The 26,654-nt window shown below is 36.9% G+C and overlaps 1 protein-coding gene across 1 annotated transcript in view; it reads right to left on the bottom strand.

Annotated features, from left to right (window-relative positions):
* POU6F2 (POU class 6 homeobox 2) overlaps positions 1-25,614 on the bottom strand; it is a 492,070-nt gene extending 466,456 nt beyond the window's left edge. The window contains exon 1 of the mRNA XM_055293368.2: positions 25,465-25,614. Coding sequence (XP_055149343.1) covers positions 25,465-25,569 — 105 coding nt within the window. The 5' untranslated portion in view covers positions 25,570-25,614. The remainder of the gene's footprint in view (positions 1-25,464) is intronic.
* Positions 25,615-26,654: the final 1,040 nt, after the last annotated feature.

Consider the following 26,654-nt stretch of genomic DNA (forward strand, 5'->3'; position numbering starts at 1 on the left):
TGTATTATTTATAAAACAGAAGCATGTAGTACAAATGTACTACAATCTGCTTTGTCTGGTTAACTAAATAACTGAGATTCTTTCCATGTCATGAAAGTCTTCCAGATTCAGAAACGAAGATAACTAAATCGTGTTGGCTTTCCACAAGTGCTGTCCCACAGATTATGAATGAGGCTTAGTATAACTAATAGCAACTCAGTAAGTTTTAAAACGCTCTTTTCATAGTCTAACATTAATACTAAATCATAAAGGAAGGCTTCATATTTCTATGCTGAGGACATATTGGCAGGAGAGAGAGGAAAAGGAAGAGAGGAAACGGCATGGCTGGGAAGAAGATATGCATCAGAAAAAATTCAAAAATTCCCCCAAGGGGAAAAACAACTTGTAGTCACTTGAAGAAATTAATCAAATCAATAAATTACCAAAGCAGTAAGTCAGTAATCAGTTTATTGCCCTAAAATGTTATTTTTCTCCTTAATACTTTGTAAATCACTGGCTGGGTGTGGTGGCTCACACCCATAATCCCAGCACTTTGGGAGGCTGAGGTGGGTGGATCACATGAGGCCACAAAATTCGAGACCAGCCTGGCCAACATGGTGAAACCCATCTCTACTAAAAATATAAAAATTAGCCAGGCATAGTGGCATGCGCCTCTAGTCCCAGCCCCTTGGGAGGCTGAGGCACGAGAATTGCTTGAACCCAGGAGGCAAAGATTGCAGTGAACTGAGATTGTGCCACTGCACTCCAGCTTGGGCAACAGAGTGAGACCCTGTCTCGAAAACAACAACAACAACAACAACAAAACCTGTAAATCACTAACCTCAAGGCAAAATCAACCTTATATTAACAAACTGGTTTCAAAATCTTTGGATTTTGCCTAAGAAAGAACAAAGTAATAGCAATCACTTTGTTTCTCCTAGAATTCATTACCTATCAAAGAAAATGCATAAACTCTAGAAGTATTGCTTGCTCCTTTGCCACAAAGTGTACTTTCAAGAGTAAATTGTTTAAAGCCAAAGATAAGAATAAACAACTTATTTAATATCATCCTGTCTGTTATTTCTAGGTCTTCTTTGATAATATGTCAAGGAGTTACATTTGACATAGCCCTGTTATTTTTACCACAGGTTAGTTTTAAACCCCACTGTGGCTTATAATCAACATTACCATCAACATCACCATCAACATCACCAACAAATCACATCACCATGACTATCACCACCACATCATCACTATCACCAACATCGTCATCACCATTCACATCATCATCCCCAACACCATCAGCATCATCATCACATCACCATGACTATCATCACATCACCACCATCACCATCATTACATCACCATCACTATCACCATCACATAACCACCATCACCAACATCACCATCACCATTATATCATCATCCCATCACCATCAACATCATATCACCATCACCACCACCACCACCATTATCACCATTTCTCCCATGGCATCACCAGCTGTGGTCAACAGGTTGACCATGCAACCTTTAGGAAATAGCTCAGACATAGTTTCCCACATATCCTCATCTAAAGTAGATTTCCCATCCTCAATCATAATTCACTAGCTTAGTAATAAGTTTCATTTCCTTTCTGGTGCATATCACAAATTGAGATTCTCCTTTGTTTTTTTACTTGTTTCTCATGTTTGCTTGTCTATAATGCAATCTAGGTGAGAACAGGGACCACAATTATCTTAGTAATCTTCTATCCCCAGGATAGGTGCCTGACCCATAACAAGTATTTGATAAAAATCACATGAATTAAATAACATATCACCTATTATCAACTCTTTGTTTATAAACTCTAACCCAATGCAAAAAAAAAAAATCAAAATGGCCTGTGTCAAAGAATGATCTTTCTAGTATATTTTGTCTCATTATGGAAATTTAATGCTGCTATACCCATAAGTCATTTTAAACTATTTACCAACTATGCAAGCACAATCAAGAACATCAAGGTAGAAAAGTAACCTGATAGGTCACACAGGTTAAGAGGTAAGGAACTATTCACTCAATAACATCTCTCTCACCTTCCCAATATGATATTTCCACCATTAAATTAATCTTTAAGGATAATATACTGTAATGCCAAGAAACTCATTTTAAACAATAAATACTGCATGTTTACTCACATATTAATACCTAGGTATGAATTCATATACCCAGATCAATTTCTTTGAAAACAATTGTAATGTCACATGATTTATGGATTTAATATGCTTAATCACTCCTTTCTTTTTTTTTTTTTTTTTTTGAAACGGAGTCTCGCTCTGTCGCCCAGGCTGGAGTTGAACAAACAACACTGGGCAGGTCATTTTTAGCTTGCCAAGGACCAAGGTGTTGGGAGATCTAAGGAAAAGGAAAGGCCACGTTATTGATAAGGAAGGACCAACAGTGCACAGGAGACGCTGTGCATGGGGTAGAGAAGACATGAAAAGGACAGGAGTGGGAAGACAAGTGTCTGCTGACCCTGATCTTTTCTAGATGCTCTATAAACAAAATGTCAGAGTGCTTTTGTTCCATTTCAGCAAATATGTTTGAGTGACCCAATTTATAGCATTGGGAGAAACAAAAATTGGTCTTGAGGCCAGGGCTATGAATGCATAAGAGAGATTAATATCTCATTGTAAGTTGGGAGGGTGTCTGTGTGTGTTGAGAAAATGGAGAGGGTGGAGGTGTAGAAGAAATGAAGAGAACATTTAGCAGAAGATAGACAGTGGAGAGCAGTCTAATATTAGTGGCTGTTGTGTAATAAACATTGGTAAAAATATTGTATTTGCTTCACTAGACAGTACAAGTGATCACTAGAAGTAAAAGCCTTATAAGTGAATCACTGTTAAACAGTAAGAGGCTTCCCATTTAGAAAAGCACACATATTCTGAGGATTTTCCCAAGAGTATATCTATAAGCTTCAAGTAACACAAACAGAAATCTGCTGGCTCTAGGCCAATCTGCTTAAACAGTGTGCTCCAATGTCCCCCCAAACATGCTTGCTGGCACTTGGAGAGGAGAAGCATTTAACTCCACTTGAGTTACCCTAACTGACCCCTCACTGTCCACTGTCCACTTTCCTTAGCTTGCCATTCACAAAGATGAATTACAAAATGAACTAAAATCAGGGCTGGTTATTTTTTCCAGGTTTCAAGAAGCTCCCTTTAAAAAATCTCTCATTACGAAGAGAAAATAAAAAGTTTTAGTACCTACTTTAAGGGAACAAAGCAAGTACATTTCATCTTCGGTGGCATGAGACAGGATAAGACAACATATTTGTTCTATGCCATCGTGCCTAGGAACATCTCATAACCAGACTGCTTATTGAATTGATCCCCTTTTCAAAATGTACATGTAATAAACGGTACCCCCCAACAAAGCAATAATAAATCTAAAAGTGGGCTTTCAAAATATTAATGTCACAGTGTTACTAGCAAAAAAGACTGTTAAGCATAGCATTGTCATTACAAAAAGCACGTAAACCTGTCATTGGATGTGTCGACCAAACAGGAGGCCTAGGGTCAGTGAGACGAGTTAGGCGTGGAAACGTTGTACAGTTGTCACCTCTGCATAGACAAGGATGGCTAGCAAGGGCTTATTTTACGTGGGAAAAAGCCTATGGTTCCCACAACAACAGTAACTTAACCAGTTACATATATAGTATATTATGACATGAAAGTTGACACCACATACAGAAATACTAAATACTACATATGCTTGAGGGGTACAAGTTATTGTTGCTATGGGAGCTGTAAGTTCTGAATGGCGATAAAAATGGAGTAAGAACCACCTGAACAGCCTTGGATCATGCCTTTATGAAAACCCTGTGCATTCGTACACTTGACAAATCTTTATTGAGTGCCTACTATGTGTAAAGAATTGTGCTACAGGCTGTGGGAAAATATGGCCCCTGCCTCCAGTAGCTAATAAAAAAGTATCCATTGGGACCTTACAATTTTACAAGGACTGAGGGAATTTCTCCCTCTGTAGCCAAACAGTATATTCCACATTATTCAAATGTCATGTACAGAAGAAGCCTATATAGGGGAGATGCTATTAGGATCTACCCCAAAATGCCTTCTGCTTAACTCCAGCATCTGACTCCTGAAGCTAACCCTCTGATGCCCATTGCTATGTTCTCCACTGTTGAGTCTTTAAGCATAATTGTTGGTCTACCCTTTCTTCCCTTGCCCTCTTCCAACTCACCCTTATATCAACTAACGTGATTAACACCGGCTGGGTGCGGTGGCTCACGCCTGGGTGCAGTGGCTCACGCCTGTAATCCCAGCACTTTGTGAGGCCAAGGCGGGCGGATCACGAGGTCAGGAGATCGAGACCATCCTGGCTAACACGGTGAAACCCCGTCTCTACTAAAAATACAAAAAATTAGCCGGGTGAGGTGGCGGGCGCCTGTAGTCCCAGCTACGCGGGAGGCTGAGGCAGGAGAATGACGTGAAACCCCGGGGGGCGGAGCCGGCAGTGAGCCGAGATCGCACCACTGCACTCCAGCCTGGGCGACAGTGAGACTCCGTCTCAAAAAAAAAAAAAAAAAAAAAAGTGATTAACACCAAGAATATCTTTACTGCTTAAATTTTCCTAAAATTCTCCTTGCATTGAAAATACTTTACAGAACATGTCAATACTTATTTAAATTTGTTCAGATCTCCAAATGGCATTTATGTATCCCATGACATCTCAATAAATATCAAAATATTTGTATGTCTACATATAGGTATGATTTTTTAAAATGAGATCATATTGTATGTGATGTAAACTTCTCTCATTGGGAAACTCCTCTCATTGGGACCTGGGCACTGCAACCCTATCTTCCTGACTTGTTAAAATTCACTCAAGTACACTTTAATCACACAGGACAGCTGAAACTAGAATGTACCTGATAAAGAACATGGGAGAAGGTTCCCTCCACCACCCCAGTCTTGGGAACTCACAAGGTCTAGGAGATGTCACAGGTAATTTATTAACTGCAATGAGGAGTAAAGCAATAATTAACTGCATATATTGTTCACATGACTGTTGAAAAGGGGCTTGAGGGGAGATAAATAGAGGAGGGAAAGAGAAAAGACTTGATCATTTAAAAATTCTTCAGAGATGGTATCTCACTGTGGCTTTGATTTGCATTTCTCTGATGGCCAGTGATGAGGAGCATTTCTTCATGTGTTTTTTGGCTGCATAAATGTCTTCTTTTGAGAAGTGTCTGTTCATGTCCTCTGCCCACTTTTTGATGGGGTTGTTTGTTTTTTTCTTGTAAATTTGTTTGAGTTCATTGTAGATTCTGGATATTAGCCCTTTGTCAGATGAGTAGGTTGCAAAAATTTTCTCCCATTGTGTAGGTTGCCTGTTCACTCTGATGATAGTTTCTTTTGCTGTGCAGAAGCTCTTTAGTTTAATGAGATCCCATTTGTCGATTTTGGCTTTTGTTGCCATTGCTTTTGGTGTTTTAGACATGAAGTCCTTGCCCATGCCTATGTCCTGAATGGTATTGCCTAGGTTTTCTTGTAGGATTTTAATGGTTTTAGGTCTAACATATAAGTCTTTAATCCATCTTGAATTAATTTTTGTATAAGGTGTAAGGAAGGGATCCAGATGCAGCTTTCTACATATGGCTAGCCAGTTTTCCCAGCACCATTTATTAAATAGGGAATCCTTTCCCCATTTCTTGTTTTTGTCAGGTTTGTCAAAGATCAGATAGTTGTAGCTATGCGGCATCATTTCTGAGGGCTCTGTTCTGTTCCATTGATCTATGTCTCTGTTGTGGTACCAGTACCATGCTGTTTTGGTTACTGTAGCCTTGTAGTATAGTTTAAAGTCAGGTAGCGTGATGCCTCCAGCTTTGTTCTTTTGGCTTAGGATTGACTTGGCGATGCGGGCTCTTTTTTGGTTCCATATGAACTTTAAAGTAGATACCATCTCACACCAGTTAGAATGGCCATCATTAAAAAATCAGGAAACAACAGGTGCTGGAGAGGATGTGGAGAAATAGGAACACTTTTACACTGTTGGTGGGACTGTAAACTAGTTCAACCATTGTGGAAGTCAGTGTGGCGATTCCTCAGGGATCTAGAACTAGAAATACCATTTGACCCAGCCATCCCATTACTGGGTATATACCCAAAGGACTATAAATCATGCTGCTATAAAGACACATGCACACGTATGTTTATTGCAGCACTATTCACAATAGCAAAGAGTTGGAACCAACCCAAATGTCCAACAACGATAGACTGGATTAAGAAAATGTGGCACATATACACCATGGAATACTATGCAGCCATAAAAAATGATGAGTTCGTGTCCTTTGTAGGGACATGGATGAAACTGGAAAACATCATTCTCAGTAAACTATCGCAAGGACAAAAAACCAAACACCGCATGTTCTCACTCATAGGTGGGAATTGAACAATGAGAACTCATGGACACAGGAAGGGGAACATCACGCTCTGGGGACTGTTGTGGGGTGGGGGGAGGGGGGAGGGACAGCATTAGGAGATATACCTAATGCTAAATGACGAGTTAATGGGTGCAGGAAATCAACATGGCACATGGATACATATGTAACAAACCTGCACATTGTGCACATGTACCCTAAAAACCCTAAAGTATAATAAAAAAATAAAAAAAAAAAAAATTCTTCAGAGAAAATAAATGTACATATAAAGAGAATTTTGCAAAGAATATTCTCTATTTCTCCCATTTTTCTAAACCAACAAGATCTTATGTTTAGAGACCAGTCAGAAGTGGCTTGAGAGTTGTGACGTAAGTGCCCAGAGAACAGGACTCAGGACTCTTCCAGGTTTGGCCACTGCCTTTGAACAAATCAGTTAATCTCTTTGAATTAAAACAAGCGTCTTGGGTTAGTTGGACTTGATAATCTCTTTCCTCTAAAAATTCTAAAACTATATGAAATTCATCCTTCTTCAGGGAAGGAGCAACTTATCACATCTGCTTACATATACCCATACCTGCCATCAGTCCATAACAGCTAGGACCTTGTTGTATCTGGAGAGCCAAGAAATTTGCTTAACAAATACTCAATAAGCATTTGTTGGGTGAATGAATTTTTTTCACCATCTGCAAATGTTTGTGTTTGGTGGGTCTAGGTTCAAGGCTGTGTGCTGAACACATATCTACATAGGGGGTAATCCCCTAGAGGTAATCATCAAGGGGAAATAGAACACAGGCTTATAATACCCCTAAAAGAAAACAGAATGTGGATGCCAAAAAGAGGCACAATATGCTCTGAGGATTCAGATGAGGCCAGGCTGGTTTAGGCAGACAGGTAGAAGATTGCTGCAGGAGCTGTTGCTTCAGAAGGATGGACAAGATTTAAGTAAACAGAAATTGTTGTGGAAGTTCAGAGATAAGGAAGAAAGAAACTGCAGATGTTTGAGAAAAGTGAATAGTCTAGTTCAATTAGACTAGAGTTTAGAGTCTAAATTGGAGGAGTGAAAGAACAAAAACAAACCAGGAAAAGACAGGATGGGGCTTTGCATGACCTCGTGTTTCAGAATAGGGAAGAATGCATTCCAAGCCATGTCTTAAGGAAATTATCCAGAATCTGGCTCAATAGTGAACAAAGTCAACACAGAGAAGGTGGAAATCTGGGTTCTTCTCCCAGTTTCAGTGAGAGCCCCACTGCCTTTGTCTGCTCTACACTGGGGCTTCTGAAGTTAAATTTGTTTGAAAAAAGGAAATATGTGAAGGTCACTGATGTACAGAAAACACAGGAACAGGAAGACTAGAGAGGAATTACGTCAATAATTCAGGCAAGAGGAACAGAAGTTTGGAAGGGAAGGTGGTAGCAAGACTGGATAAAGAGATTTTTCAACCCAGGTAAATTCCATGTGCTCTGTCCATTCATTAAATGTGGGGGGAGTCAAGGTGACTGAGGGTCCAAGATTCAGTGAATGGAAGGCTGTCAGCCTTTGCGGATATAAGCAAGTCAAGAGGCATAAACATAGAATAAGCGTGCTTGAACTTGAACCTCAACTTTGCCACTTTTTCATGTTGAGATAGATACACAAGCAGAGTTGTTAGAACACCATCTGGCACACAGTAAAAGTAAAAAGTAGTGCTGTTATTCTTTCAGGTGGAGTGGATTTGTAGGCAAGATGCCTTTAGCATCCAACCTGATGCTTGTGAAGGGAAAGTCATGGATGTTTTCTAGGTAGATATGCTCTAAAAAAGTGGTCAGGGCTGCAAGTGGATGAAAGAATACATAGAAATAATAGTCGGAGTTACTAAAGCTGATGGGAATACAGAAGAAAGAGAAGAACCTGTGAGCAAACCTTGGGAATGACTTTCTGGAGAGGAGGAGGATGCAATAGCAAGTTAAATAAATAGAAGAGAGGTAAGAAAACTGGGAGTAGAAGGTTAGGGTCAAAAAAGCCAAGCCCCGGCTGGGTGCAATGGCTCACATCTGTAATCCCAGCACTTTGGGAGGCCAAGGCGGGCAGATCACCTGAGGTCAGGAGTTTGAGAGCAGCCTGGCCAACATGGTGAAACCCTGTCTTTACTAAAAATACCAAAAATTAGCCAGGCATAGTGGCAGCCGCCTGTAATCCTAGCTACTCAGGGGGCTGAGACAGGCGAACCGCTTGAACCAGGGAGGCGGAGGTTGCAGTGAGCTGAGATCACGCCATTCCACTCCAGCCTGGGCAACAAGAGCAAAACTCTGTCTAAAAAAAAAAAAAAAAGCCAAGCCCCTTACTGAGGAGCTTCAAGAAGCATGACCAGCAATATCTCACACAAAAGGCAAAGATGGACGAGCACTTCCGTTTCTTCTACAAGGAAAGTTTAAGTACTGAAGAAGCAAGAATGTGAGGATAGATACAAGAAGTAAATGGGTGACAATAATCAGATTAACTCATGTACACGTAGTGTTTTCTGTGAGTCAAGCACTGTGCTTCATTCTCTAAGTGAATTATCTTACGTGTAATTCTCACAGCAACCCTCTGAGGTAGTGATTTTTATAACTCTTGCTTCACTGTTCAAGAACCGAAGCACAGAGGAGCTAAGTAAGTTGTGCAAGGTATAAAAGCTATAAAAGGTGATGGGCCTGGTATTCAAATGCTTATAAAGAATTGTGCTAGAGGCTGTGGGAAAATATGGCCCCTGCCTCAAGTAGCTAATAAAAAATTATCCACTGGGACCTTACAATTCTACAAGGACTGAGGGAATTTCTCCCTCTATAGCCAGACAAATATTTTAGTCCTCTCTCTTTTTTTTTTAATCACAAAGGGAATTTTATTTTATTTATTTTTTGTATTATACTTTAAGTTTTAGGGTACATGTGCACAATGTGCAGATTTGTTACATATGTATCCATGTGCCATGTTCAGTCCTCTCTTAACCACTTGGCAATATTGCCTTGAAGATGCAGGAGAAACAAATGCCAGAGAATGGGCCAGTGAGAAAGACAAGTTTCAGAGGTCAAATTCTTGGAAGACAGCTTCTTTAACGATATCTTTTCTAATTAAGTTGTCCTGATTTGTATAAATCTAATCATTCTCCAAGACACAGAATGGATAGATGTTCATGAATTCCCAAGGAATCTCTGGAAAGCAACTTAGTACTTTTGATCCCTTTTTAAAACACAAGTAATAGAGGAACATTGAGCTATGAAGAAGACACCTCTGAAATTAAGCATTGAGTTTCAAATTCTATGGTCAATATAATGAATATGCATGGCTTTCCAGGGATTTCTTCTGGGGAAATGTTTGAAAAGCTTTTAATAAGAAGATCTGAGTTGATCAGTCTGTCAATGGGGATTCTTGAAAGTTAAGGACTGGGGAAGTAAGATGGCAGCAGGTTGTAGAGAGTTTAAATTCACCACATTAGTGGGTGGGTGAGCAGAATGACAAGATACAAAATGGCAAGTTTTGAGGTTTTATCTGGAATTGAGGGCAGTGTGAATTGGAATGGGAACTGAAGGAGTGGGGAGAGCAAAGTAGAGCTCTGAAGTGAGGAGGGACTGAACCAGGGAACCAGGGAGGGGCAAGAGTAGTGGTAAAGAAAACTGGGAAGGGGGGGAAACAAAACAGTCAGCTGGATTCTCTGACCACACAACCCTTCTTTATTCAGAGGGTCGCTGATTAGCACCTCCAGACTCAGCCCTGTCCCCAGCTCTGCTCACCAACCCTGTCACAGGCATGGTGAGGAGCATTCATGTATGTCAGCTTCTAGTCCTACTCTGCCCCATGCCCTGGGTTCAACAAACTGGCAGACACTTTTTTTCTGTGCGCAAAGCCTCATTTGCACCCTTGTCCTGGCAAATGGATTTTCCTAGTTCTTCCATGCAGAATTATCCTTCCTTTCCTCCTCTGGGACCTGCAGAATCAATTCCCTGTTTCTCCCCCCTCCCTCTATTCCTCTTACCTCCTCTGAAACCCACCGAGTACCAGTCGTTATACCATCATGACACAACACTGTTTTGCAAAACCTCTGCCTGGCTTTCCTGACCAACTGAGTGACTCCTCACACCCACCCCATCCCACTCTGCTGTCTATTTCCAATTTCCAGGTTGTTGATTCACTCAGGCACATCCATGCAGCACTCTTGCAGCTTGGAGTACCCATGTTTTTTAGAAAGAGATGACATGATATTTATCCAAAGCTCAATGAATATAGGAAAATTGAGAATAACAAAGAAGAGTTGGCACTAACAAAATTGATGGGTTTGCCTTTTTATTAGCCTCAGACATTTTGAATTCTAAGTGGACAAAAGGTTTGTTCAACCAAGTGGAAAAATCACTTCTAGGAGAGATAAGAAAATGAATACTACCCACAGCTGTGAAAGGTACTAAGGAATGACTGAGCTAAATTTTGCCTCCAAAGGGAGAAACTCAAGCCCCTGAGAATACGTTACTCCTTTGGACCAGCAAGAGGCCAATGCTCCGAAATACGCACTCAGAACACCAGGCATGTTCTTCTTCCACGGAATGCTACGTTGATGCGTTAAACTTGGAGTACTTTACACGTTTCACAAGCTTTGACTTCTTGTGAAAAGACCAAAAAAACACAAAAGGTTTCCATATACTATTAAAAAAACAAATATGAACCACTGATGTGTGTGTGTGTGTGTGTGTGTGTGTGTGTTTAAAATCCTGAAATTCAAATATCAGTGTTGCTCAGTGTCAGTTCAAGTGCTAGACAGATTTTCCCTTAGGTTATTTCTGGAATCATAAACTTAAACCTGAAACCCCTGAGAAATCCCGATTTCAGTCTCAGACATTATTTCTGACATTTTTAGATACCATTTTATACTTTATAATGTTACACAATCCTAATTTAAAACTTGAAAATTATAACCGTTATGCATGACACTCATTCAAATAAATGAAACCAGTCAACACTGCATTTTTTACTGATCTAGTCTAAAATCTTATTTTCTTTTTACCTTTGCCTATATTCCTTTTTCCTTAATTTGTTATACAGAAGAGCAATACTTATTTCATTAAAAAGAATATATATAGGTATATATGTATATGTATAAATAAGCTTCACTACTATGTTGAAAATTGAGCTGAAAAACCAAGAAAAAATTAAATGTCAAGTGATCAGATACTACTATTTGCTTATCTTTATACACAGAAATAAAAAATAGTCTATTAATGTAACTTTACTTAGACATTATTTTGAGAAAATATTATTCAAGAACCAACTAGGGTAGATCCTAAACTCAAGTCACTGTTTCCAAGTACTACCAAAATAATCTCTTTATTCATTATATTTTATTATTCATTAACTTTGTCAATTTGTAAGTACGCATGAAGTTGCCAATTAACATACTCTTCTGTGGCCTTTTGTATTAAAAGTTTTAAAACATGATTTGAATAATCCATTTCCCAGACTGTAGAAAAATGAAAATTATTCACAGTCACTTGTACTGCATAAAACATTGCTAAAGTGAATAGTAACACAATATTTCCACCTGGAGTAATATTTCAGGGACTATGTTTTAAAAGTGGCAAAGTGTTAGTACAAATTTGTTTTTGCCACTAAAAAAATAGGAGAATATTTTCATGAAATCCCTGAAGACAATGATATTGGCTTTATAAGCTGTTTTTCAGTCATGCTCCTTTGGTCATGTCTTGTTTATCTGGTCCCCATGTAACTTAAAATCTAGTCAATGTAAACTCCTAAAACTCAAACTCTGTGTCCTCATTCTCCACTCCCCTTTGTCTTTTAAGATCTGTTACAAAGAACCTCGTGTCCCCCCTTCACGTTTTAAGATTCAACATTATGACTTCCTAAAAATAAGCATCTGCTGGATACCATGGTGGTGGCTGCTTAAATTAAACGTGTTATGCAGTATGAATAAGGAACCATGGCTGAGAAGCCCTTTCCTTTTAGACATCATATGAAAATAGAAAATGACTGTTTTCAAGGATAGCCTCATTTACACACTCTGAAATGAAGCTAGGAGCAGAGCGCAAAAAACAAATTCCCAGACAAGGAATGTTGAGAGGGAACAAATGGAGCAAAGGCAACTTGAGGCTTCAAAACCACTTAAGACGAGCATTCTACTGAGGTATGAAATAAGAGAGTGACAGTTGTAACGAAGCAGTCATTCCATAGTGCCCACTGAGCTCCCACTACAGGCCAGGTCATACCTCTAGAGAGACTTAGGAGTTGTACGGGAAGTAGGAGATAAGGGGAAGGAGTAAGATGCTGAGTATGAAGAGAAAAAAACAACCTGTGTGGTCTCTAGCAATGCTTTCAACTCTTCACCTGTTCTAAGATGATTATGGGCCAATTCCATTGTAGAGAAGGAGGGAGGGTGTATGGAGACAGAAGACAAAATGTTATACAGTTAAAGATAGATAAAGATAGAGATGTGAGAGAGAGGGAGAGAGAGAGAGAGAGAGAGAAGTGAAAGGAAATGAAACATCTCTGCACCAGTCTAAACTGAAAATACAAACAGCCCATAATTCTATTCTATTCAAGCCCCTTTGCTTGGATTTGCAGTCTGACAACGGCCTCAATAATACACCAATATCACTCTTTCCTGAAAAAAGTGGCTGGAAGGAATTGCCCAGATAAAGAAAGGTGGGAGGCATTCTGTTCCCCTGGTCTCAGGTTTTCATGTGAACATACTTTTCACCCATGCGAGGAGAAATTCTGTATTACATTGGTGCATGATAAGAGTATGACATTCATGGCCTCTAGTCCTATATGTGAATTTGATCTTTTCCCTCTTTGTCCCACTCCCAGTAGGAAGCAGAAACCCTGGGTAAATGGGTCTCTTCATCAGACCCAAACTTTCCGCTGGTAGACTGTACCAAGATTAAAATGCAGGGCACAAGATGCTAGCAAACCAATTTGGTTGCAGGTCTAAAGCCACAGTTTTCAATGAGATTTATAAGTATTAAATGAAAACAAACTAAGAAATTAAAGGGTCTTATTTATTGTCCCTTGAAACTCTAATAGAATAAAATGAGTGCATGAGGCACGTATTTATCTTTTTATTAATGTATAATGGTAATTCTTCCTAAACATAAATAATAATTGGTTAAGTCAGGGACATACTCTTTTGTTCATTTGTTCATAAACATATTAATAATTTGAGCCCATAATTTGTGCTGTGGTATCAAGTTAATATGCTGACTTTAAGCAAATAACCAGGGGGCAGCATGGTCTCGTCTTCAATATTTCCATTAAATCTCTGTTTCTTATAAAGATTTGGTCCAACCAGAAAGAAAGAAAACCACCAAGAAATATTGAAGGAAGGGAGGTGTGAATAGACGAGAAAACCTACCAAGATCTTAATGCACAAAATCTCTAACTCGTATCCTTGTCTACTGTGTTGGATTCTAGCACACATCTCTCTTTTACTCCCTCTCAAAAGATTCAACCCAATTTCCCGCATTGCTGGGCTCTTGCAGGAGATGGTATCAAGGCTCAGCTTATCTGTTTGAACAATGACCATGTCTCCTCCCTGTGATTCAGAGTGATCACTGAAAGGAGGGATGCAGGTGTGGAGAGGTGGCGGTACAAGATATAAGATATATTATATTACAGGCCCCAGACAAAAAAGAAAAAGAACAACGCTGTCTCTACCAAGCATTATGTTCCCTTCTGATGTTCCAAGGCAGTAAGTGCTTTGTTGAAGATCATGTTGATTTATTTCACCAAATCAGCATTTTGTTTTCTAACCATATATCCATGAGGTCTGGCATGGCTGAATCATTTGTAAAAGCGAAAGGAGATATTTAGGAGTACACTCTATTTGGCCTTACATTCATAACACATAAATGTAAATAAGATAACATTTTGTGAGCATTTCAAACTACTAAGTAGAAAGAAAGTTCTCTTTTTCAGCCCCACTCCATCTCCAGGGCCACACTGTTTAAAATGCCGTTTGATAGGAAAAAGGTTAGTTGAAAACAGCCAGATAAAAGATGCCCTTTATCGAATTCAAAATATGAGAAATACTGCAGGATTTTTTTTAAGTTTTCCAAAATTTGAGTAAAGATATATTTTTTTGGTAGAATCCTCTGACTTCATATCACGATAATCCTTAATGATACAATATAATTATTTCATAAAAATGAATTTAGAAGTGCCAGCATACATTTGGCAGGAATTTTGTTGAGTTTTTGTGAAGAATGGACGGAGAAAGCAAACTTATCTTGCAAATAAGTTGAATTTGATTTCAAATTAGGCAAGAATCTTAATCAGTTAAAAGATGATAGATATACAGATGATAGATGATTGACAGAATGTTAATTTATCAAAAGATAAAAGAGTTTCTGAGGCTATGAATCTCAAATAGTTCAGACTCCATCAGCATTTTAAAGATAGGAACCTGTTTTCAATCCCATGGGAATTTTCCACACACACACACACACACACACACACACACACACAGAACAGTGCCTAATATATATATTGTTTTTTGGATGGGTAAATATTTAGCCCTTTTCTGGATGACAAATGGTATTAAACATTAGACATTCAAGAAAGTTTACAAGAGCCCCACTGAAACACACACAGACACACAGGGATACATGAAATGAATACCAGACTACATTCCCTCCATTCCTCTTCTGCTGTTGATTTATGATTGGCGGGGGGCAGGAGGGGTTACATTGTTCAATTTTCATAGGTGTACAGAGTGCACTAGAATCACCTGTAAAGCTTTTTAAAAATACTAATACCCAAGCTCCACCCAGATAAATAGAACCAGAATTTCTGAGAATGAGTCCTTCACATCAGTAGATTTTTAAAGGTTGCCCCTGGTGGTTCTAAAAGGCAGGCAGAGGGAAACAGTGAAACTTTAGAAAATGATATGAGTTCAAGTCTCATTTCTTCCACTCATTAGCAATATGGCTACAAATAATATACATAACCTCTCTGAGCCAGCCTCCACTTCTATAAAATGGGGATGATGATCTGTACCTACTTCTAAAGCTGTGGGGTTCAAACAAGATCATTAATATTAAAGCCATACTCTGCAATTTGTTCTTAAAAGCCATTTTAAGCTCCAAGCAAAGAAGCCAGCTACCTTTAAATCTACAGATGAAGCATACTTGTCTTAGCATCTGGAAGGAAGAAACCAGAGGAAAAAGAACACACACCTACCCAGTGGACAGTTCCATAGACTCAATTCTGGAAGTCTGTGTAGGGAAAGATGGCATGGTCAGCTCACACTCCCATCTTTTATTCAAATACAAGATTTCATTACCACCTACATTACTGTCTTCTTAGTATATGTGAGGTGATGTAATTAAAGAGAACGAGCAGAGACATATACTAAAAGAAACGTAAAACATAACTGTTTACATTCTCTGGAATATTTCAATAATGTACACTTTGTTTACCTTCTCAAAACCCTAAATTAGTAGAATTCAAGAGCTAAGTCTCATTAGTTTTTATTTAGCCCTGCTTGTGACTGCATTATTTAACTTATGAATCAGGGTTGAAGGATTGGTCTGACAATATGAAATATAGAAAACAGAAATTTAACTGACATTAATTACCATGAATTTCTTCTGGTCTCTTTTTCACTAATCTAGATACACTAACTGAATCATACATTGGAAACATACATCTATGCCAATTATCTTAATAAACAGCACTGAGGCTCATGAAAGAAAATAACAAGCATTTTGTTCAGTTGAGTTTGGTGGCTTGGAGCAAGCATAAAGGTTTTCAAGTCATAATGTGTCTGACTGAGAACCAGCTCCTTATGCCATTCTCTGTGATTCTTACCTCTTTGTTACTAAATACAATATTGTGATCTTTATTGCTATTTTAATTGGTTTGAGTGTTCAATATATAAATGATAAGTATCCTTTCTTGTGGCATAAAGCTACTCTTCACTTTTAACATTACACTTAACCTTCTCTCAGGAGACACTATTTATGAGTTCTTTTGCTCAAACAAATCCTATTTGGAAAATTCTGAAATCTTTTATGTTAAAAGATATGAAAGTTCTCTACTTGTTAGACTGATTGCAGAGACTAACTTATTTTTAAAAGCTAGATCAAGTGAGAACTGGTTAAATAAATCACTGTATATCCATAAAAGGGAGTACTACAGAGAAGGATGCAGATCTATTCATAGTCACATGAGAAGAGGTTCAAAATATTTTTTATATGTAAAAGTAAGTCGCAGAACTCTATGTATAGTATGGTTCTACTTGGGTTGTATAAGGATTGCATATACATGCATAGAAAATCTCTGGAAGGATATATAAGAAATAGTTAACAGTGGTTATTTGTGGCGAGTGGAATCAGGATACTTTCCTTTCCACTTTATACTATTCTGTGCTATTGAAATGGTTTGCCATATGCAGGCATTACTGTTATAATTTTTTAGTAAAAAATTCAAAAATACTCATAGGAGTCTACCATGTAACTAACTCACTTCAATCACGTGCATATAAGACTTCTGTTCATGTACTGTCACTTTTACTCAGATGTTCCACTCCCTGCCTGAACTAGCTGTTTAAATTCTATTTGATAAATAAAGGTAGAAAGGGAGAAAGCAATTGCAGTTTATAGGTTTCAGCACTAGTACACATGGCAGTACATTGCAAAGCAAACAGCCCCCCTGTTTTTGGAAGGAAATAACCGCAATATTCATACGTTTGCAGTTTTCCGATCGACTATGTACTCAAATTCTTACCATAAACTTGATGTTTAAAAGCTGCAAAGTACTACTCAAGAGGCTGAGGTGGGAGGGTCTCTTGAGCCCAGGAGTTCACAGCCAGCCTCAGCAACATGGCAAGACCTCATCTCAAAACAAAAACAAAAAAGTTGCAAAGTATTCTTCCATTCTCAACCAAGTTGAGAAGAGTATTTTAAGTAAACATCTGCCATAATTTTTTCAGGTACTAAGATTGAAAAGAGACAAAATATTTTTAGATTATTAGAGGTTAAATAGTCAAGTATTCCTAAAATGTTTAAAGTATGCCTGTGAGTGTGCATGTGTGTTAATGAATTAGATTGCTAGACTGTCTCATTTTCATTTTTACTCTAAATTCTTTCGTCACTAGAAACCTAGATATAGGTTTGTTTACAAATGAAAAAAGTTTTCAGAAAAGAAATCACAACTTTAGTTCTTGAATTGAGGATTAATATATTACCTAGGAACAATGCAGGACGGTTTGGGATTTGAGCCATATTAGCCTTTGTTCCCAGAAACCTTCCGAATATTACTACAAACACCTCTTGTATTAGCAGTTCTAGAAATACACCAAGAAATGCACCTAAGAATGTGCAAAGACTCACTTTGTTAAAGAAATATTGAAACAGAGAAAATGAATACAACAGAGATTTACTTTTAGGACCCTTGAACACCATCTGCTGATATGAACAGAGAGAAATTTTCAAACTTGGCATTCTTATATCACAGCCAACCTTTCATAAAATCTCTTATTTTTCCCAAATTCTGACCCTGGGGCATATTATCCCACAATCATCACTTCTGCCCACCATTCAACCAGCATCTTGTCAAATCTGGCTGCAAGATTAAGTTTCCCAATTCGGAATTCAATATTGTAACCCTAAGGATATAAGATTCAAGCTGGAACATTCTGGATTTTTTTTTAATGGATAAAATTGTTTCAGCCCAAAGACCACAGTTCGCCCTGACCATAATGATGAATCATCAGGACTGACACTAAGTGAAATGGGTTTGATGTTCTCGGTTTTATTTGTGCCCATCAAGCAGCATTTTACATTTGTCCTAACTCTCAACCTTTTGGAGAAAAGGTTGAAGGAGGCTTGTTTTCTAGTATTATTTAAGACTTACAAAATTAACTAGCTCTGTCTGAAGCAAGTTTGGCTTGCCATAGTCCCTACTACTGTGTATCCAGCTCCATTCTTGCCCATTCTGCCCTTCCAATTTGGAGGAAAAGAACTGAAGAATTAAGAACATCTACTTTTCTCTCATATTTCCTCAGTATCAATTACAGCTTCTGGTATCCTTGCTTCTGTCTTGGTACAATATTTACCTTTTACTCTCAACAAAAACCTACTTCCTTTAAAAAAAATCCGTATATGAATTCCGTGCTGAAAACTAAGCTCCCTATAAATGTCGTACTTTTTTCTTTTGAAGAGGAATTTGCCTGAGTTCTGATCAATGCTAAAAACACCATTTAACAGGTATGTAATCTTTTAAAAATATTCCTGTTTCTCTAAGTTTTTAGGTGTTAGAGGTAAATGTTTTTTTCTAAAAATTGTTTTAAATTATTCATCAAAAATCAAAGTCATAAAATATGTAGGGTCAACATCATATTAAACTCCAGAAATAATAAGTACTATTTCACAGCATCGGAGCACTGGTTAACCTCTTGTAAAAAGCTCTAAAGATTTAAAGAAAAGTTTTCCTTAATATTGAAATTTGTGTACAGCACAAGCGCTGTGAGGCCTTTTCTTAGACTTTATTTTTTAATTCTAGTTTTCCTGTGCTAACGTATTATTTCACTGTATTTTTCTGTGTGATTTGAATTGCTAGGTGAGATGAGGTAAGCTTACAAAATAACTTAGAAATATAAACTAAAGAAGCAGGTATATTGGTGAGTTTGCTGCTGCCTTTTTGCTTTGTTTTGCTCGAGGTCTTGTCTCTCTTTCCAGTGCCCTTTCCTGCCTGGGAAGCCCACAAAGATTCACTTTTCACTTATTACTCATCAAACTGACTCTGGTTCACAGTGGAAAAGAGAAGAAAAGCTGATGGAGAAATGGCAGTGAAGAAAGAGAGCAAGATGTCAGAGCAATACTTTTGAGCGACTATATCCTTTTCATTAAAGGTGTCAACACATTTATGTGCATCTTTGAGCCTAGGACTAGGGAAGTGCTGGAAATTATGTGGGTACCTTTTCCCATTGGAAAAATATACCTCCTGGGTTGGGGGAAGCCTGAAAATAGGTGAAAGTTAGAATACTCAGTTGATTTTCAATTTTTTTTTGTCTTATAATTTAAAAAGTGCTGTTGAAAGGAATAGGGTTGCATTTCACCTAGAATCAGTGCCAAGTATCAACAGCTAGTGTCTGTCTTTTAAAGAAAGAATCTTTCATACCGTGGGGGTTTTAAAGCTACTGATAAAACAAAAAGCTATTTTCTGAAGACCAGCCAACCTGAAAAACAAGTGTTTTAAAACCTAGAGAATTTCCTTTAATGTAAATAATCAACGATGTTTTCAATTATTTTGCTATTACTTATGTACAATGGTTTTACATTTATGAGAAGTGCTATCCCTGAAATAACAATAATATGATCATTTATAAGTGGGGTGTGGAAAAACAACACAAGCATACAGCAACCTAGGAAGGAATTTTTCCAATAAAAATTAAGTAATATTCGCCATAATTTGCTGACATTGTGGAATTGGGAAGAACAAGAAAATAATAAAAAGAAAAATAAATCTTTACTGAAATGTAGTGATAGTGTTTCACTCACAACCCTTTCTTCAAATTGAGATGCAGGAGAAATGTGTAAAAAGCAAAACTGGTACAAATCTTGATTACAATTTTGGATCAGTTTAAGACAATATGGCTCAACAGAGCAATTTACATAGGCTAACAGAGCAGAGCTTGAGTTGGTAATTTACTTTATTGGATACACATTTCACCTACAAAAAAAAAAGGAGGGAGGGAGGAACAAAAGAAGAAAGGAAGAAGGGGATGTAGGGAGGGAGGGAAGGGAAAAAGAACATAAATCCAAGTTTGAGATTATATATAGAGCAGCTATTATCTCCCAAGTAAAGATTTGGCCACAAATTACAAATTAATTTAAAAGTTGTGTAATTTGGATTTTCTTTTAGTGTTCAAATTAAAGCCAATATTTATCTTTTTGCACATTGTTTCTTCAAATCTGATCCTGTCATGTTTGCACTTTATGTCACAACTTTATTTTCTACTCAATCAAGCATTAGAAAAGAGTAACAGCTTGTAAAATATCACAATGCAATTGAAAAGTGAAGTTTTTCAATATTTGCAGACATGTTAATTATATTCCAATTTTCATAAGCAATAAAGAGAAAAACACTTGAAACTGGTAAATGCAGTTTACATAGCAAAGAAAAGGTCAATGAAACATCCTTCACTGACCTCTGAAACAAATATTATAGATTTTACATGCAGGAAACTTATTACATGTAAACTTTCTTCTGTAAGCATTTGTATTCTAAAAGTTGCAGCCACCTCTCTGCATATGTTAGAGGTAAGAATCAAAAAGTTTTAAGTTCTTAAGTATTGAAAATGATACTTGAATGGTACAGAGAGTTTCATTAATTGACCTCAGAGATAGAAAAGAAAATTCAGTTTCAAGACCCAAGTTCATCTAATTGTTGTTTATTATTAGCATTATTGTATAGTAGTAGTATAACTATATTGATAAATTTTACTTAAATGGACAAAATTGACTTTATCATTTAAACGTCTGCTTTAATTTTTAAAAATTCTAAATGTAATAAAAATTAAGTCCATCTGGTAAAATGTAAAATGTTAACATAAGACTTTCCGGTAAGTATGAATGAAATATTAAGTGAAGTTTTTTAGGTCAATAAACAATACATAGTACAGATTCAATTTTGGTGAGTCCGGCACTTACCAAAAGAATACTAGCACCAGTATGTATAAGAAAGAATAATCCTTAATTAATCTGTATTTTTTCTAGTATACCATTCATCCATAATACCTTGGGGAAAAAATATTCTCAATAAAATTCAAGCAGTAATAATTTCACACTCCCAAAATACATAGATTTGTTGAAGCAATCCGTCAGTTTCAAAAATATAGGCATTCACATCCACAAAAATGACTTTTTTAAGAGTATATGGGAATTATGCTTCACATGAGTAAAACAGGGTTAGGTTAGCCCCAGTGTTTCATTTTTATACTTAAGGCATGAATATCAGTCTAAATTGACAGAGAGCAATCTTCAAGTGTGTTATTTACATCATGCCAGCGTCCCCTCTCCCTAGACCACTTGCATCACGTGTCAATTTGAGCATATTTTAGGTAAGCAAATTATTATTAAATCTACGTTAAATACTTTTTGGAACAAGGGATGGTATAAACAAACCTCCATGTAAAATTAATTGTTTTGATGCTATAACAGTGAAATATTTGTGTGTTTTAAAATCTCCATATAAGAAAACATACATGGAGATACTGTTAAGCCAAATGCATGCACATATACTGAGCAATGTCTGAGACATTTGCATTAGTTTTCTAATGTACAACTTTACAACACTTCAAATGGTCGAAATGTACTTTGAAAAATAAAAGACCCATTGTACCAGTAAGGGAAATTGTAAACAGCTTTTTATTGCACTTCTAATGCTATTAAAATATAGAATGTGTGGTCTCTTCTCTCTTCTACTAGTACTTTAGCAATGTCAGCTGGAAGTGCATCCATGATCACTTTATCCAGCTGTCTGTCTCACTCCCAGCAAACTCTTAGATATACTTGATAAATATTTTCATCTAATTTGGTTCATCTGTTGTTTTTATTAACAACTAATTTAATATCCTCTGTTCTGCAATATTTGCAAAAGTCAGTCTATAGACGTGAAGCCAACCAGGACCCTCAGGCCTGTGCATCAGGATGGTGGGCTGGCTAGGTCCTCTGGGGACAGCAGTGCCAGAAGGAGTATTGGACACAGTGACCCAACTGTATGAGATGAGAAAAAACAAAAACAGGAGGTCCGCAGTACTGATGAACTAATCTGTCACTCACAAGCTCAGGTTTGCAAAAAAAAGAAATGAAGCACTAAACATTTAATGGCCATAAGAGATGGAAATGCAAGTCTTCATTTCTAAATGATAATCAAACCCACGATCAGAAACTGATTAACTGTGTAATTGAATTGAATTGAAAATCATCCCTTGGATAACAATCCATCCTACCTTTAAGGGGTTAGGAAGCTAACTACAGGTCATTGCTATCAGAAATCTGATTTGATTTCCAAAAATTGTGTGAATGAACAAGTTTCTTCATCTTGATATACTAGGCAGGGAGTTTGTTCTTCCAAGTACTAGACTGTTTAATTGCTTGCTTGGGGGAGGAGAAATCCTAGGGGAAAGTCATATATGAGCAATTTCTACTCTGTGAAGCCAGCACTGTGTCCTGAGCTGGATCATGGCCAGAAACACAGAAAAGTCTACTCTTCCCTACAGTGGAGGCAACTGTGGATATTTCATCCTAGGAGTGAATGAAAACACCTAAAGCTCATACTTCATGGGAATCTTTCAATATTCTGACTGAAAACTGGTTATTTGCTCCTCCAACCCAAAGCCATCTAGGAACAAGACTCAGAACAGGAAAAAAGAAAAAAAAGACAAAAATAATAATTATTCCAAAACGTATTTGAGAAGAAACAAACACAAACATTTGCATTATTAAATGGGATTGTTCACACCTGCTGAGTAGATATAAGATGATATTTAAGACAAGAGCTAAAAAATAAACCGTCCCTTTCTGGTTTTGAGTGATAGCAGAGCAATAAAAATTATTTTCACATTCTTTTCCCTATTGTTAGAAGTAATCATTTAAATAAATACACTTATCTGTGCTATAACTACTAAAATGAATTCATTTCAAATATGTATACCACCTTTCTTTTTTATTTCTAGATATGGTTTCAGTATAGACTTTCTGACTTTTATGGTATACATATACGACAATATTCTATTTTTCTTTCCTTTTAAATACTTACTGTTTCAATTTCAAATAAAAAATAAGCATTCTAGTTTGTAAATTTTAGCACAGAAATGTTTACAATCTTCAGCACAATTGCTTTTGTAATTTACTGACTTGGCATTTTGAGGCATTTTTAACAAATTATGAGAAATAACACCTTCAGAAAGCATGTGACTACTTTGATGCAACTATTTACAATGTATTCATAAGAAGTCATCAACATGTAGAGTTCTTAGACATGTGGAACCTTTAAAAATTATACTAAACAGTACATACAAAATACAGAGCTATGTAATAATAACTAATTTTAAATCCTGACAAATTAGAAGTTAAGCCTACTATCTGTAAAAATATTTACTGATTCCTTTTTTTAAGTATATACCTGAGCCTTTAAAAAGTATATGCCTTTACAACTGATTTCCAATAAACAATACTGAACAACAAACTACAAGTGACTTTCTTGATTTTTCACCAGAAATATATAGAAAAAGGAAATCCTATTCTTATTAGAGATTGAAGTACAGTAATTCTGCACAGTATTAAGAACCACAACGATGCCATACAGAAGACATTACTTGCAACCTAAGAAAAGTTTTATTAAACAGGACAAGACAGTGATCAGGGGCTCAAGTTTTATTTCAATATGCAAAATCATCCATTGTAACAGATATTTATTTCATTCCCTACACCACAATTATTTTAGCTATACTTGATATATTTGCTCATCAGTGAATACTTACATTGAAACAGGTATTAAGAGCATGTAAAATCAGTTTATATATTTCCTCCTGCCTAGAGACTTCACTTTATATATGCCTATAGAACAAAAATTAACTTGAAAGTTTTAAAAAATATTTCTCTGTCGAAGCAAATATCTACTTCTTTTAAAACAGTGTGAGCCTGTGAAAACATGGTATTATGTATTTGACATTTTCCATCTAAAAATACATTATGAAGCAAGCATGCTGGTATTAATAAACCATGTGCTTTCAGAACCCTGAAGTGCTTTTCTATAATTTTGTTGAAAACAGAATAAGATAATATATTTTCCACCATGCTATTAACATAAAGCAAACAAATTTTATGTCATTGCCTTGCCAGCTTGTCTTGATTGGAAAGTGTACAAAAAAAAACTTTTAGGAGTTTATAAATATTCGTGACCATAGTCTGGTTTATGAGTTAACAATCCATAAGTAAACATAGATAACTTAGAAAAATTTAGTCAAAAATATGTTACAAAAAATAAAAGAAACCATGTATATTTCCTTTTTCCTTACCCCACCCCCATCATAGGCAGAAAAATCACCCTCCCTTTGCAGCAGGGTACTATCCTTCCTTCCACCACTTTAGTTATCTGAAGGCAAATGAAAATACAATGATCCTTTTCCTCTTCTGATTTAGCTTACAATGCAAACATTTTAACACAAACATAAACTACTGACTTCACAGAAAGCACCAAACAGAAAGAGCAAGACTCACTGACCCATTTGGAAGACAAAGACGACAGAGCAGGAAAGCTCTAAAAATCAGCTTGTGAGGCCTCTGAGAGATATTCTTCTGGCATTTCATCACAGCAGCCCCAGACCAGCTCACCTCCCTAGATACAAGGAGGAGGCACTAAATAGAGCTGTTTATTAAAGCTGCTGTGCTGGATTGCATTAGGAAGCGCGAGCAGACCACCTGGACCTTTCAGATTGTGACAGTGTTTAATTTGCAGCCTGCCCTTCTGCAGCAGCCAAGACTACTACTACATTTACCGGGCTGAATCACACATTATCTGGGTTAGAAGTCAAGGCACATGTATTTATATATTTATATTTCCCATATGGAGAAAGGGAGAGAGGGAGAGAAAGAGAGAAGGAGAGAACACAGTCAAAATAAAAATATTGAACAGCATTAGAAAAATTTTAACTACTACCTAGGAAACCACACTTGATTCTCTTCTCGCACTTTCTTTCTTTCAGAGATCAAAATCTAAAAAGAAAGCAAATTTCTAAAATAGATTTTTAAGAAACATTCAGACCAAATTATAAATTAGATCTATTCTTCAGTGTTTTTGTTGTTGTTTTAGTTTTTGTTTAAAAGGATCGCATTGAAGTTTTAAGCTGAGATTTCCCTGGTCAGATTTAATGGGTGCCTTTTGCCTTTCACACTTTCAGCACTACACTGGCAGGTAGCTGAAGATACAGATAGAAAGATGGTACTGTAAATATGAATTATGTGAATCACATGGTGAGACCCTTGTGGAAAAAAGGGGAGTTGAGAAATGGCTGACTCCATACCTGACCAATTACAGCTTGCATGGTCCCCGTGTCCTGCTGCGCTGAGAGATCGCAATCCATCATATGTTGTCTTTGAAAAGGAGAATGGGGGTTTCTGGCATGCATCTGTCAATCAACTTCTGCACTCACAACCATCACCAAAAGCAAGGGGAAAAAAAGTCAAGCTGCTCCACCAAATAGGATGAAACCGTCATGTGACCTCCGGCAGACAAGCACACACACATTCACTACCTCCACAGAGCGTAAGAATTTTCTGTAGATATGAAATGACATTGACAAATATCCAATACCAAGTAAATAAAGTGAGACAAACAGCTATTTACCAAAGACAAAAACATGGGCTGTAATCTTCCGCTAAAGGTTTAACAAACCTATGAGGGTTGTTTTTAATGCTCTAGAAATTTATGTTTAAAACAAAAAAAAAAACGAAATGAACTATCTCATGTGAGTGCCCATTAAGACTTTGATTTTTGTGCTATTATACACATTTTTAAAGTTATAGTTCATTGCTCTACTTTTCTTAAGGGTTCCCTAATGATTTTATTTTTTAAATTTCTAAATGACCTTTTGATAATATGCAGTTATCTCTGTTGTTTTATATAAAGACACCTTTTCAGAGAAGCTTGAAATGTTAACTGCTACATAACAAACACCCTGATATTTGTGGATTGGAAATGGACATAGAAAATCACCCATGTAAATGATGATGACCACTCTAATATAAAATGTTCAAAGTGTGTAAATAGTAGTCACTAAACTTTTTATCTTCTAAAAGGTAAGGGGATGATTTACTTGCAGCTCATCTAAACTAATGTAATGTGTTTTTAATGTGATGACAAGTATTTTAACTTTTTAAATTTAATTTTAACTATCTGATTCCACACAATCTAGGGACAGATTGCTAATGCATTATGGGTCAGTTATTGTTAAGGGTGACAAGAATATAACTTACCAGCTTTTTAACCTTCTTAGGCTAAAGATCAGAACCTGACTTTCAAGACAATCCTACAGGTATTGTAAAGTTGCTCTCCAAAAACCCAAAACCATGAACACCATCCATTAACTTGGTGGCTTTGTGGCTGTGAAGAACATTTGCATCTGTCTACTTTTTAACTGAAGTTCATTAGTTAGTATACTCTCCCTAACTTTTCAAAAAGGATTTATGGGAAAACCTTGTGTTAATATTAAAA

The sequence above is a fragment of the Symphalangus syndactylus genome, chromosome 9 (assembly GCF_028878055.3).
Source record: "Symphalangus syndactylus isolate Jambi chromosome 9, NHGRI_mSymSyn1-v2.1_pri, whole genome shotgun sequence".
Classification (NCBI taxonomy): domain Eukaryota; kingdom Metazoa; phylum Chordata; class Mammalia; order Primates; family Hylobatidae; genus Symphalangus; species Symphalangus syndactylus.